The sequence below is a fragment of the Nothobranchius furzeri genome, chromosome 12 (assembly GCF_043380555.1).
Source record: "Nothobranchius furzeri strain GRZ-AD chromosome 12, NfurGRZ-RIMD1, whole genome shotgun sequence".
In the NCBI taxonomy this organism is placed as follows: Eukaryota; Metazoa; Chordata; class Actinopteri; order Cyprinodontiformes; family Nothobranchiidae; genus Nothobranchius; species Nothobranchius furzeri.
This window is the reverse complement of record NC_091752.1, coordinates 54,741,036-54,754,457: the sequence shown is the minus strand read 5'-3', so window position 1 is coordinate 54,754,457 and position 13,422 is coordinate 54,741,036. Positions and strand designations below refer to the sequence as shown.

At 42.4% G+C, this 13,422-nt stretch overlaps 1 protein-coding gene across 1 annotated transcript in view; it reads left to right on the top strand.

Annotated features, from left to right (window-relative positions):
- baiap2l1b (BAR/IMD domain containing adaptor protein 2 like 1b) overlaps positions 1 to 13,422 on the top strand; it is a 63,870-nt gene that overhangs the window by 47,984 nt on the left and 2,464 nt on the right. The window contains exons 8-12 of the mRNA XM_070542716.1: positions 189 to 344; positions 1,187 to 1,307; positions 1,463 to 1,679; positions 6,984 to 7,046; positions 8,092 to 8,308. Coding sequence (XP_070398817.1) covers positions 189 to 344; positions 1,187 to 1,307; positions 1,463 to 1,679; positions 6,984 to 7,046; positions 8,092 to 8,308 — 774 coding nt within the window. The remainder of the gene's footprint in view (positions 1 to 188; positions 345 to 1,186; positions 1,308 to 1,462; positions 1,680 to 6,983; positions 7,047 to 8,091; positions 8,309 to 13,422) is intronic.

The window sequence follows — 13,422 nt, the reverse complement described above, 5'->3', positions numbered from 1 at the left end:
ATGTAATGAAAGCGACGGCGAGGAATTTCGCTGATCGCGGTCGTTTGTCGCCTCCCGTGTGTCGAGCCCCTTTGACTTAACGGCCACGATCCATCAGGTCGCTATGGAAACAGACATGTTTTGTTTATTCACTGGTTGCTGAAGATTTCCTTCACTATCTTTTCTTATTTGCATGACTGCTCATGAAGGCCAGAGACATTTTGACGTCCAAGCTTGGCAGCTGGCAGGACCAGTGCAACGATGCCACCAACATGCCTGAGAGCGTTCTGTCTATGATCGAAGATCTCCGCAAGCCCGTCACCGTCGTACCGATGCCGTCCCCATCCCCATCACGACGCAGCGTGGTAACAGTGGGAGGGTGAAGGGGACAGTCAGTGGAGTGTGGTCTGATGGATGCCGAATGCTGTTTTACATTATGATTTCAAAGGACTTTATAGTCATTCATCCATGCACACACACATTCACACACCGGTGGTGATAAAGCTACAGTGTAGCCAGAGGCGAGGCTGCTGTGCAGGTGCCAACGGTCCCTCCGACCGCCACCAGCAGGTAAGGTGACTGGCACTGAAGGAGACTGGGTTCAAACCAACAACCCACCAACTCCTAACACCTGAGCCACCTTAGCCCCAATCTTTAGTCAAGTGTAGCTGTGCTGTTGCGTTACTTAGTTAGGAATAAACCCCAAACAAACGTTTGTTTAAAGAAAACTCTGCAGCAGGGACTAAACCAGAGTTGTTGCATTTCTTGTTATTGTTTGCATGCAGGCATAGACGAGCACCGCTCTGCATGAAAAAGCAAAACCTTGTATAAATACTGGTTACTGTGCTGGAGTTTTTTTTAACGTAAACTAATATTTTTGATCTACAGAACAAAATAATTTTTGTCTTCTTGACGTTAGAATTTTCTTGCAGAAAAGTATCTGTTAACGTGAACTAGACTCCTAAAGAGCCCCTAAAGCTACACACTACAAGATCACTTGTCCTACAGCACAGCTGATCAGAAACAGATCAGGTGACGTATGTTTTCTCATCAGAGTTAATGATGTTTGGGTCGGTTCCTCTACAGGAGTTGGTGTTTTATTTTATATGAGGTGTTGTGATGGATTAAATGGGTTTGATTTAGAGAATACCAGTTTCCCACCTACGGTTTCTGAAATAATGGATTTTATTGATTTTCTCCCTTGCAGAACATCTATGCTCCTCCAGCTCCCCTCAAGAAGGCTCAGACCACCCCTCTGGTTAATATGTTCAACCAGGACAACAATCCTACCAGCGTAAATACTCCTGCAACTACTAACCACAGCACAGGCAAGAGACAGTTTTTAATTAAAACATCTTTCATTTCTGTTAAATGTGTCAAAGTCCTCAAATCACTTATAAGTTTAGTTAGCATGACGTTAAACTTTTCACGTCTCATCTCTAATGTTGTGCTCCCACCTTGTTTTGGTCCGTTTCCTTCACAGACCACGGAAACGGTGAAGAGGGTAATCTTGCCAGGTCGGTGTCTGTAGCCACGGGCCTCAACAACATGGCGAAGAGGCCGCGCGTCCGAACCGTCTTCCCCCACACGGCTGGCAACAACAGCACGCTGCTCAGCTTCGACGAGGGAGACGTCATCCTCCTGCTCATCCCTGATGAGAGGGATGGATGGATGTATGGTGAAATGGAGAAGAACGGAAAGTGAGTCCATTTTTACGCGGCATTCGTGTGGGTCACGTTAGTCTAAAAATAGTAAATGAAACAGAATGAGCAAGCTGAATAGTTGGGAGCAGAAATGCTGATTGAGATGGACATTTCGCTGCCGTGTGTTTGACTCATGTTGCACGCGGAGCGCTTCCCTTCCGTGTGTGTGTGTGTGTGTGGGGGGGGGGGGGGGTCGTGGGCGTGGTGCAGCGCCACGCATGAGCCTATGTAGGAGAAACTCTGAACTAGGAACTTTGGGTATGCCAGGAAAACTACACTATAATAATTTGACTCAAAGGCAACAAATAGTTTATAAAATCTATGTAATACTATATTTCTACTAATGATGAAACAGAACAAATGATTGTAAATGTGTATTTAAAGGTAATATCAACTGAGACAGTGACAAAACTCTGATCAAACGTGACCTTTTGTGGTATTAAGAGCTTAATAAGTGACTCAGAAAGAAGTGATGTCGGGGTTTATAAAATAAATCTGGCTGTTTAGTGAGGTGCAACAAAATATCAAATTAATCTTCACCCATCCAAAGCCAGTGCAGAGATACGGTACCCGTGTGTGTAGAGGCTTCTCGGCAATCCGGCTGGCAGGAAGTTTCCTCTGCAAGCGAGGAGCTTTACTTCTAGATGCCATGTGCCGTGTTCCTCTGAATCCGCATCAGCTGGTCAGAGGCCGTCTCCCAGGCTGCAGGCGGACCGCTTCACCGCTGACGAGTTGCAGATTGAGGAAAATAATAATTGGTTGATTCAAGGGGCCTCCTATGAACCTTGTTCTAGACCCTATAGAACCTTTGTAGAAGGAGCTCAAATGAGAAGGAACTAGGGAGGTAAGAAAATATCAATAATACAAAGATGCAACTGATGATGCCTCATACCTGCTAGCAACTGAACCTCACCAGGCTCTTCCACCAGACTGGTAAGCATCGTGTTAAGTCTGTGAAGCGAAATGCGCATCATTTAGCCACCATTATAGTCGACGCGTGTGTTTCCAACAGCGAGAAGTGTCATGTTTTGGATGTTTTCTCTAAATTTACACTAAGTCTATTTTTTTAACACGCTGTGGGTCCAGAATGCATCAAGCTCAGCAGTTCGGATCGAGCCAGGCAGGAAGTCAAAGACGTAAGACATTTGGAAACTTTATAAATAAAAGTCTTGCAGATTTCCCGTTGCTTAGCTAAAAAAATCTGTCCTAGCCTGTGAAACTTCTGTAGCTGAGGAAAGCTGAACTGAAAATAAATCACAGACCTTTTTGGATGCATGTTGCTGCCTTTATCACTCGTGGTCCTGCAACTGCCCAGTGATTTCCTGATCAGGACCGACTGCCTGGAATGGTTCCCTTCTGTTTCGTGTCTTAAAGGCCAGACTCGGCAATAAATTGTAGAAATGCAGTATAACACTTTACCATCTATATGAGTATGAACTGAGTTCAGTTTTTCATTTTGTTAAGGAAGTTTTTTCATAAATCATTACAGAAAATCCAAATCCTCTCCTCCAGAGAGAGAAACTGTTTCACATACATCACTCCAACACGTAAAATAAGGTAGCTGCTGTTGCTAGTATTGTGAATTACTGTACTTTGTTTGCTTTTGTGCTCTCAATTATCACAGAAAATTGTGTTTACAGCTGCAGCAAAAGGTCTGAGCCATATGTCCGTGTCCTACACGCATTTTTAAATAACATAGGTCTGATCTAAAATAACCTACATATAAATCCATCTGGAACCGCGCCGCTACTTCTGGACTCCAGATGAGTCCTGTTAGCATAACTGCAGCAACACTGCTAACCGTGTTAGCTCCGTTAAGGAAAAACATGTCATGTGGGAAAGCTACGGCACACACACACACACACGCACACACAGATATAATCTAAAAGATGATCCTGCATTTCAGCAACAGAGCCTCCTGGGACTGGTAGAACCTCTGTGCCATCCTGGATTAGTGCAAACAACGAGTCAAACTAACCAGTTACTCCAGTATCAGGAAGATTTATTCTGGTAACTATTGGTTGAATATTTTCCAGAGTTGTATCAATATATGCACACAGCGGTAAAACCGGCAGCACGTTATTTTATTCATCTGTAGATTATTGAATTATATTGGAACTGATGATGGAGCTAAGACCAGCTGAGAACTCGTCACCTGAGAGCACCTGGTGGAGCACAAGGTAAATGGTCTGTATTTGATAAAGCACCTTCTAGAGTCCTGGGACATCCCCCCCCCCCCCCCCCCCAAGGTGCTTTACAACACAGTCATGCACACAGAAATTAAACAAAACAACAGAAAGTGAACAAACTATACCAATTTTGGTTGTGAAGGTGAACAGAATCCTCCCCGGTGTCCAAATCGGGTCACGGGTCTTCTGAGTCAAATTGTCCAAAGCATGTATGCTCCTCCGGTAGCAACATCCAGCTAGTGGGTTCAGAGTTTAGTTGAACTTCTCCAGTTATACAATATCCGTCCTCGTCGCCGTATCCCAGGGTAAAAACCTATCTGACCGACTAGCAGAGGCTTCAGAAGCTACATCTGACTAATGGCACATTGTTCTCTGCTCTAACGCTAACGCAGAAACACCGGAGCCTGGGGTTGTTTCCTATAGCTGTTTCTGCAGATATCCCTGTCAAACGTAACCAGCTGCTCAGGGCTTAGACCACAAGCTAGTCTCTGTTTTTGCTGCGCCAGTCAAAAACATCAGATTTTCTTAAAAACCCAGCCGTGAAAATCCAAAAACCTTTTTCATCTGAGGTTTTAATACTTCTTTACTTGTGCCGTTCAAAGAAACTTTGCCTCCGGCCAATATCTTTAACCATTCCTGGTGGGAAGGGATGTGCCGCTGTGATCTTGTAAAACACTTTTAACACGTTACGAGTTGCTCACACATTCAGTGGAAAGACCAGGTTTGAGTCTTCAATCCCCTTTTTTATAATAACCGCAATAGAATTGAACTGAAGTACTTTATTGCCTCAGGTGGGCATTTAACAATTACACAACAGGTTTGTGATGACTTTCTATAAATGTCTTTAAAAATCCTTCTTACTGGAAGATCGAATATACAATCACATCCTCCATGGTTGTGTCAGTCTTTTTCCTTTTAGTAGATAACCTAATAATAATAATGGATGACCTGCGGTGCCCTGAGTGGATCGACGGCGTTTTGCCTGATGATCAGGCTGACCAAGTCCATTTGCTCACACGCCTGCAGGCGTGTCATTGCTGGAACCTTCACTGGTGAGGGAGTCAAAGTGAAGCATGGCCAGAGGGAGGGAAGTTCGACAGCAGACTGAAAGAAAAACCAGAAAATGTAGAAAACCACCTGCTCTCCCACACACAGCGGCTTCAACAAAGCCCGCTCTCCCCACGGCTCTGATGTCTGACTCTTTAAACAGAGACTTGATCCGAAGCCGCAACAGCTGTGTTTAAATTTTAATCATTCATCAGGTCTGATCTCTGCTGCTATCAAGGGAAATTACCTGGCAGATATATCCTAAAAAACCCGATCAAGGTTGGAAAGGTTCTGAGAGGCTTTCAAAAGCCGTGAAGAAAACTTTGTTGTTTCCTTTTTCCTGCCGGAGGGGTGAGCCGAAATGCCCAGAGGTCTAAAACTGATGCTTGGCTGATGCTTTTTCACTGGTCCTGTTACCTGTTAATAAATCAGTTTTGATAATCCTGCAGCTCACCTGACAACCGGTATTCAGGTGGATGGTATTTATAAATGTCCGATTCATTTGAACCCAGGGCGTGAAGAATGTGCTGGTGATTAACGGTCACCAGGCCCAGCATGAGTCCAGGACGGTGTGAAAGGTCACCAGGCTGTTTAGCTCAGCTGGTGCAGTAGCAGATGCTAACAATGGTTCTGAATGAAAGCCATAACCTGATCATTGCTGATGAGTGTGACTCAGCGCATGTTTTCCAGCAGGTCGTGAGTTTATCATAAATACAGAGGAAGTGGCTGTTACACCGAGCTCCAGATCAAATATTAACATTCACTAACAATGAGGGAGAGGCTGAATCATAATCTGCTACCATGACAACGCGGCCATGCATAGTCAGAGCTTCTCCTACAATACACAACCATTCTTTCTCTTATTGAAACCGACTTGGTGTAAAGGTCTGACGTGAGAAACGTGTATTCTGTTGTGAGGTCAAACTCGTTTGGAGTTTATTTGCTATGATTTAAACTTTTCCGGTGAGAATGAGTAACAGTTGATGAGATTAATGGGGTCAGTGGGCATCCGGAGAACCAGCCATGGAACATAAATGCTGAGGACTTTCTGCTCGGTGTAAGTTTTAAAGTAAATGTTCACGTTTTTGTTTCTCTTCGTACGACTGTTTGTTTGTGAACAACAATCATGAAGTGTGATTGGTTACTCCTGTTGGCAGAAACCAGGAAGCGTCCTCAGTCAACCTTTCACACATGTTGAATATCTGCTCATGGCAGCTCATTTTTCTCCAGCTTTATCTGTATTTTCTCCTCAATAATAGTTTATTTTGGTTGGTGTGTGGGTTGGAACAAATGGCTGCATGATTTATTTTTTTCTGAGGCCAAAGAAACCAAGCTGAGGGGTTGACTCGTGTATTAAACCCACAGATTAATTCATGGTCTTAGAAGGTTCAGAGTAAGACTTCACTCGGAAAAACATATCTTCTTTAAATTATTGATGTTATTGTTAAAGATTAAGTAAATGAAACTAAAAGAAAGTCAAAGGTAACATTCTAAAACAATTTAAAGCTGCCTTTAATTTGAGTATTTAAATATTTAAATCTAATCATGTAATTATCTGTTTGTCCATTTAGTTTCTGTTTTTGTTTAAGATATAAAGGAGACGAATAAAAAAAGTCTTTGAGCTGAACCGATTAAGGACCACAGGTGTAATTATTCTTAAAGAGCAAGTTGCCCCCTACCGGAGTCTAACTCCACTTCCATTTCCTGTTTGAATAATGTGCCGCAAAGGAAGCGTTGCCTGGCAGACTGAGGGTGGAGCCACTAACAAACACACAGGCTTACAGCATCATATGTTACCAGCTAGCATCAAAGGGTACCTCTTAGCCGACAGCAGTGGCAGATTTAAATTAAAATGTAGTGCAGAGTTTTTACCTGAAGAGGGTGCAACACTGACAGTTTTAGGCAGAATTTTAAATTTTTAACTAAGATGCAATAAAGTGCCAAATCACTGACTACACATGTCTACATCACGATTAGACACTCACTTGTATAATTTATCAGCAAAAAAATTGATTTGGGGGTGACTTGCTCTTTAACTTTTAGCTTCCTCATTTCTTTGTTTCAGGAGGGGCTGGTTCCCAAGTTCGTACTGCCGTGCTCTCACTGATCCCGTCGTGAATAACAACAGGTAAGGGGACTCCACATCTCTCTCTCTCTCTCTCTCTCTCTGTCTCTCTCTCTCTCTCTCTCTCTCTCTCTCTCTCTCTCTCTCTCTCTCTCTCTCTCTCTCTCTCTCTCTCTCTCTCTCTCTCTCACACAGACATGCAGCAGGTTTTGTGTTGCAGCCAGCTGTATTGTTGGCCGTGTTTCCTCTAGTTACTTCTACTGACGCGATAACCTTTCCGATCCCATCAGAAACTCTCTTGTTGCTCAATTCTTGATTCCTTTGGTCCTCGAGTCAAATCCGCCCTAAAGTCACGTAAATCATTTAGACTCCGGAAAAATTTATGTTTAAAGCGATTTAAATGTTTTTCATCATGTGCCTCTCATGCTTGTGATGCAGCTTTAAAGTGGTGTTAACGGATAAAACATTTAAAATGATTATTTCTGATTATAATATGTCAGTCTGAGTTTTTCATGCAGGCTGAACATGAAAATAGTCTCCTACACCGCTCTCCTGTGTTAGCTTCTGATAGAAAATCGATGGTGAAACTGTAGGATTTGAAAACCCTATCAGATCAACGTCTATGTAACGGGGAAAGCTGTTGTTGGGTTAGCATTCAGGAAACAGCAGAGAACATCTTGGCTAGTAGAAGCTAACTGTTAGCATTAGCAACTCCACCACACAGCAGAACTTCCAGCTTGTGTTATTTGTGGAGATAGATCATTCTCATTGGTAGCGTTCCAGAAACAGTTTTTTGCTGTAAATACGTTTTTTGTTGATGAGAGTCGACTCCACGCATTTCTAAAGAGACTAAATCCTGTTGGACTAATTTTTGAGATGTACCTCCCACAGAGAGGTTCAGGAAGCCACTCAGAAAGTTGATATTTCCATCTCCTTTACCCTTCAGCTCCAATTTTCCATCACTCCTTTAAGCATTTGACATCAACTTAAAGGTGAAACTGAGTTTGAATCTTCTTTTAACTCGTGATGCCTTCATTTGAGAGAGCATACGGGGTTTTGGAGGATTTTTTTCACTTCTTTCCTAACTTCACCACCAATCTCCTCACAGTGAAGCTGCCGTCTCACACCGCAGCAAAAGTGTGGTGAATCTCCACCATCTTGACACAGAGACGGACGAGGCCACCATGGTGCTCCCCCCAGCTGACTACAGAAACGACCTGAAGAGCAACTCCATTGGGATCAACCCCTCATCAACAAACAGCGCCGTCACAAACAACCACCAGCACTCCCCTACGCCCTCCTCCACCTCCTCCGATCAGGTCACGGTGAGTCTGTGAGAAGAGTGGGGGGTTGAGTCATTTTATTTGGTTTGACTTTTATGGTTGGCATTATGCGGCCACCCGATACCTACTGCTGCGTGATTACAATACCGTCAGCCGTACAGCCTTATCTCCACTGCTGATGGCTGTACATGCGTGGTGTCAGATGAACTTCATGTGTCTGCAAAGGAAACCTGAACCTGCTCTGCGTAGGCTCACCAACAATAAGAAAAAAATCAATCACTTGGACTTGAGTTGCTGTCTGAAAATGTTTTTGTTCTTTCTGGTCGTTCCAGCGCGACACAGGCTGTGATGCTTAGTTTCTCACCACTCAGCCTTAGTTTGTCATTTTGTTTATCAGATGAAGAAACTCGTCACCTCCCCCTGTTGCTGCTAAATCAGTTGGTAGCATGAATGCATCCTGATCAGTTTTCCCCTTAGTTAGTCGTGTAGCTCTGATGCTGTTCGCAAGAATCCACATTTTCTGTCAGAATCACTGCGCAGAACTGGGAGGAGGTTCGAACTTGTGTCGCTCACTGCTCCTGTTGCTATAGTTACCACTCTGTATCTGCAACCTCCACTGCAAGGAGCTCTGGAAACAAAGCTGCAGCACAGCAGAGAGGGATGGGGAGGCAACTGCTAGTTTAATCAGTCAAACTTTTGTCCATTTACTATGAGTTCACCACCTTCTCGCCGTTACCGTTTGTATCTGAAGCCTGCGGAGCTAATAAGTGCAGTATGCTAAAGTTAGCATGCTTGTTGACCCTTAGTACAGGTAAAGAGCACAGCAAAAAGCCTAGTTAAAACTTGTGACACGCCTACGTTTCTATTGAATCTAGATGGCTACCAGAACAGTCTGTTCGGAGAAGCAGCACTTCCATCCTTCAGCACTTAGGAGCTAACCGCTAATCTGAGGGCAGACATGACCAAAGAGAGCTTTTCTCATTTTCACAACATTTCATGCAAACTTTATTTTATAATCCCTTAAATGATCGCCAGTTTTACGAAACTTGGTTCTGTTTGCAGGGAAACCCCTGAACGCAAAAAAATAATTTGCATTCATAGACTCACCCATCTTGGCTGTTTATTTAGCACCCAGGAGAGCAGAGCACGTCTCGGCTAGTGGAAGCTAACGGTTAGCATTAGCAACTCAACAACATGGCAGAACTCCTTTGGGTGTTTGCTATTTGTGGAAGTAAACAACAAGTTTGTATTTTTTACCCAATAAAAAAACTGTGAATAGAGAAATATTAATGAATAAGACTCCAAGTGCTGTTGCCCTCCCCCATTCCTCTACATTTATTTTAACCCCCTGAAACAGGAGCGTCAGAGCTTTTTTTTTTCCACAGAAAGCAACTCCCAAGGCATCCATTCATCATAAAGACCGCCGCAGATAAACTGAGTGAACGAGAGCTTAAAGCATTACTTTTCTTAAGTTTATTTTTAATAATATTATTCAAATAGTGTGGACTGCTGGTAATGATGCAGCTTCAGTGAGACGGCATGACAACTTTGTCTAAACTCTCTTGCCAAAGATGTCCCCTCATTTGCGTCCTATGCAAAGTCCCAGGCAAAGCTGTGGCTTGTGTCCATGGAGGTTTTTGTTGTTGTTGTCGTGTGCTGAATGTAAATGTGTGTGAGGGTGGAGAGGTCACACCCACCTGCCCAGACATCGTGGTCGTTCACACCTACACAACAAACCCTCCTGTTGTGTTCATGCTTCTTTTCTGCACTAAATGTACAACAAATGCTGAAGCTAGTTGTGGCAAACCCTAAACAGTCAGATCCATGAGTGTCAGTCTGTCTTTATCTCTACTCTCATTTGTTATTCCCAAATCAATCTCAGCATCAGAATCACTTCTCCTGGTCGTCAAATTCAGCAACAGAGGAGATTATCATTCCTTCTTACAGACTCCTAAACCTCCGCCTTCTCCAAAACTCAGACATATCAGCTGATCCTAGAATAAACGTGTGTGGGAAAAGAGCTCAAACAGAATATAATGCTCTGGTTTATGTTCAGCGGAGCGCCGGTGGGTGGCTGTTGTGTGCGTTGGCAACTTGTTGCTGCATCCTTCATGAATTTTCTTTCATTTAATGAAACAATTAGTTTAAGGTGTTGTTTTTTCTCACATTAACAATTCCAGTGTTTGTTTGAATGAAGGCCAGAAAGCCCAGGTGTGGTTTCCACATTCTTTCTCTTAAAGCTGATTGCAGTCTGCGTCGGCTAATCCCTTAAAGGAGGACGCAGGTTAGCCTGGAAAACATGAGAAGAAAAATGTGAGAGAATGCTGGTGGGAGGAGGGGTTATTCTTGAATGCTAGTTTACCATGACGGAGAAATGCACCCTCATAGGTTTCGTGCCTTAAAGGTGAAGATAGCGACATGCAGGATTCAATGCAGAGGAACTAGAGGAGGCTATACAGGTGAAACCCGAAAAATTACAATATGGTGCAAAAGTTCATTTATGTCACCAGTTCAACTTAAAGGGTGAAACTAATACATGAGATAGGCTCACTGCATGCAAAGCCAAATATTTCAGGCCTTTATTTGTTATAAAATCAATTCAATGTTGTAGACTTAAAGTGTAACACTCTAATCAGCTAATTCATCAAACACCTGCAAAGGGTTCCTGAGCCTTCAGATGGTCTCTCAGTCTAAGATGGATTACTGACATAAATGGACTTTTGCACCATGTTATCATTAGATTCAACATCTAACAGGAATACAAAAATGTGTCAGAATTATTCCTAGATGGTTCAACTACTGTCTGAATAGTCTGGTGCAACTGTCTGTGTCTGCCCCCTGGTGGGCACTTCAAGGTTCTGCAAGATTTTACTCAGAGGCTGATTTGTTTTGCTTTGGCTTTTAGAATATGTATCGTTTATTTCTTCTGAGAATGATTAAAAAATTGTGTTCACTGTTTTGATTAAAGTTAATTCCACCTAAATGTGCATTTTTAGTAGGGATGCACAATATTCATCAATATCAGTATCGGCCGATGTTAGTCATTTTTTTACATGTCTGTATCCGGTCCATAAATAACACTGGGCCGATATTTTTCCATCTTGGTTCCATCTGTTTATCTGTTTCAGAGGGTGATGTGTATTTGTTTAGTCATGTGACCGTGATTTTAATAATCTCAGAAGCGTAAATGTATGTGGTGCGTGTACATAACGTAAATTCAGCTTGAACTCATTTACTGCCATTGACGACAAAAGTCGTCATTTAAAATCCAAACGCTCGCTGACGTTGAAGACTAAAGCTTTCCTCAGAACTTTGCCGCTGTTGTGGCGTCACTTCCATCTCCGTTATCAGCGGGCAGCAGAGGACGATGTTAGCTGTGACACGCTAGCTAAAAATGAACACATCATTATTCTACCAGCAGATGAAGGAAGAACTACAGTGGTAACAGACAAAGAAAAAATACAAGCAGCTGGAACAGATGCTAATGGACAAAAATACATACAAAACACTTAAAGATCCAACAGAAGACATCAAGAAAAACATGTAGATGACTGAAAACACTACAAGAAAAAGGCAAAATAACAAACACTAGATTCCAACAGCAAACATAATCCCAAGAATCTATGGAACCCTGAAAATACACAAACAGAACACCCCGCTTAGACCAATGGTAGACAGCATAGGTACACCAACATGCAATATGGCAAAAGAAATCCGCAACTCCATCAACTCCATCAGCCCACTATTAGGTACCACAGACCAACATTTCTCAAACAAAACTGGCAAAAGAACTAAAAAAGATTACAATAGAAGACACCAACATACTATTCTCACAACGTTGCATCCCTGTTCACAAAAACACCAACCCCAGATAGATCGACTTAGTAGTAAACAGAATCAGATGGGACTAAACTCTACACATCACAGTAGATGACAGCACAACTGATAAAACTGGTAAACTCCACATACTTCACATACGACGGAGCAATATACAAACACCTGAAAGGCTTCGCCCTGGGTAACTCGTTATCAGCCACCCTTTGTGACTTTTTCATGGAGGACTTGGACAAAAAGCCACAGCCACTGCTCCCCCAAACTGCTAAATAAAATTTTTGATACACTACGTGGACGACTTTCTAGAAATCTTACCAAAAGGGCAAATGGCGACACGAACAGAAGACCTGAACATCGACGACACAAACATAAAATTTACATATGAGGAAGAAATAGAAAGCAGCATAACCTTCGTGGACATGAAAATAAGCAGCCAAAAAGACGGGACCCTGAATATACACACATACAGTAAAACCAACACACACAGACCAATATGTATTATGGACATCAGAACACCCCATAAAATGTCAGTGGTCACATTATACCACAGAGCAAACAACAACAGAAGAACGAGTAAACAAGAGAACCAACATACAAGTATACAAAATGCTTTCAAGACCTGCGGATACCCAGCATGGGCAATAAAGTAAAACAACAAACAACAACAGAAAGAAAAGAGCTATCAAAACAATGAACCAAAAATCCTGAAAAACAAGAACCAAAACCAGTGATGACTCTTCCATATGTCAAAGGTGTAACAGGAAAAATAATGGCAACAAGTAAAAACCACAACATAAACACACCAACAAAGCCATTCACAACAGAAAAAAAGACTAGTACACCCAAAAGACAAGGTACCAGCAGGACATAAGTATGTAGTGGTGTACAATATCCCATGCAAACTCCGCAATAATACATACATACATACAGGTGCTGGCCAGTAAATTAGAATATCATCAAAAGGTTGAAAATATTTCAGTAATTCCATTCAAAACGTGAAACTTGTACATTATATTCATGCAATGCACACAGACCAATGTATTTCCAATGTTCATTACATTTAAATTTGATATTCATAAGTGACAACTAATGAAAACTCCAAATTTGGTATCTCAAAAAATTAGAATATTCTGAAAAGGCTGAATATAGAAGACACCTGCTGCCACTCTAATCAGCTGATTTACTCAAAACACCTGCAAAGGCCTTTAAAAGGTCCCTCAGTCTTGTTTTGAAGGCACCACAATCATGGGGAAGACTTCTGACTTAACAGCTGTCCAAAAGACAATCATTGACACCTTGCACAAGGAGGGCAAGACACAAAA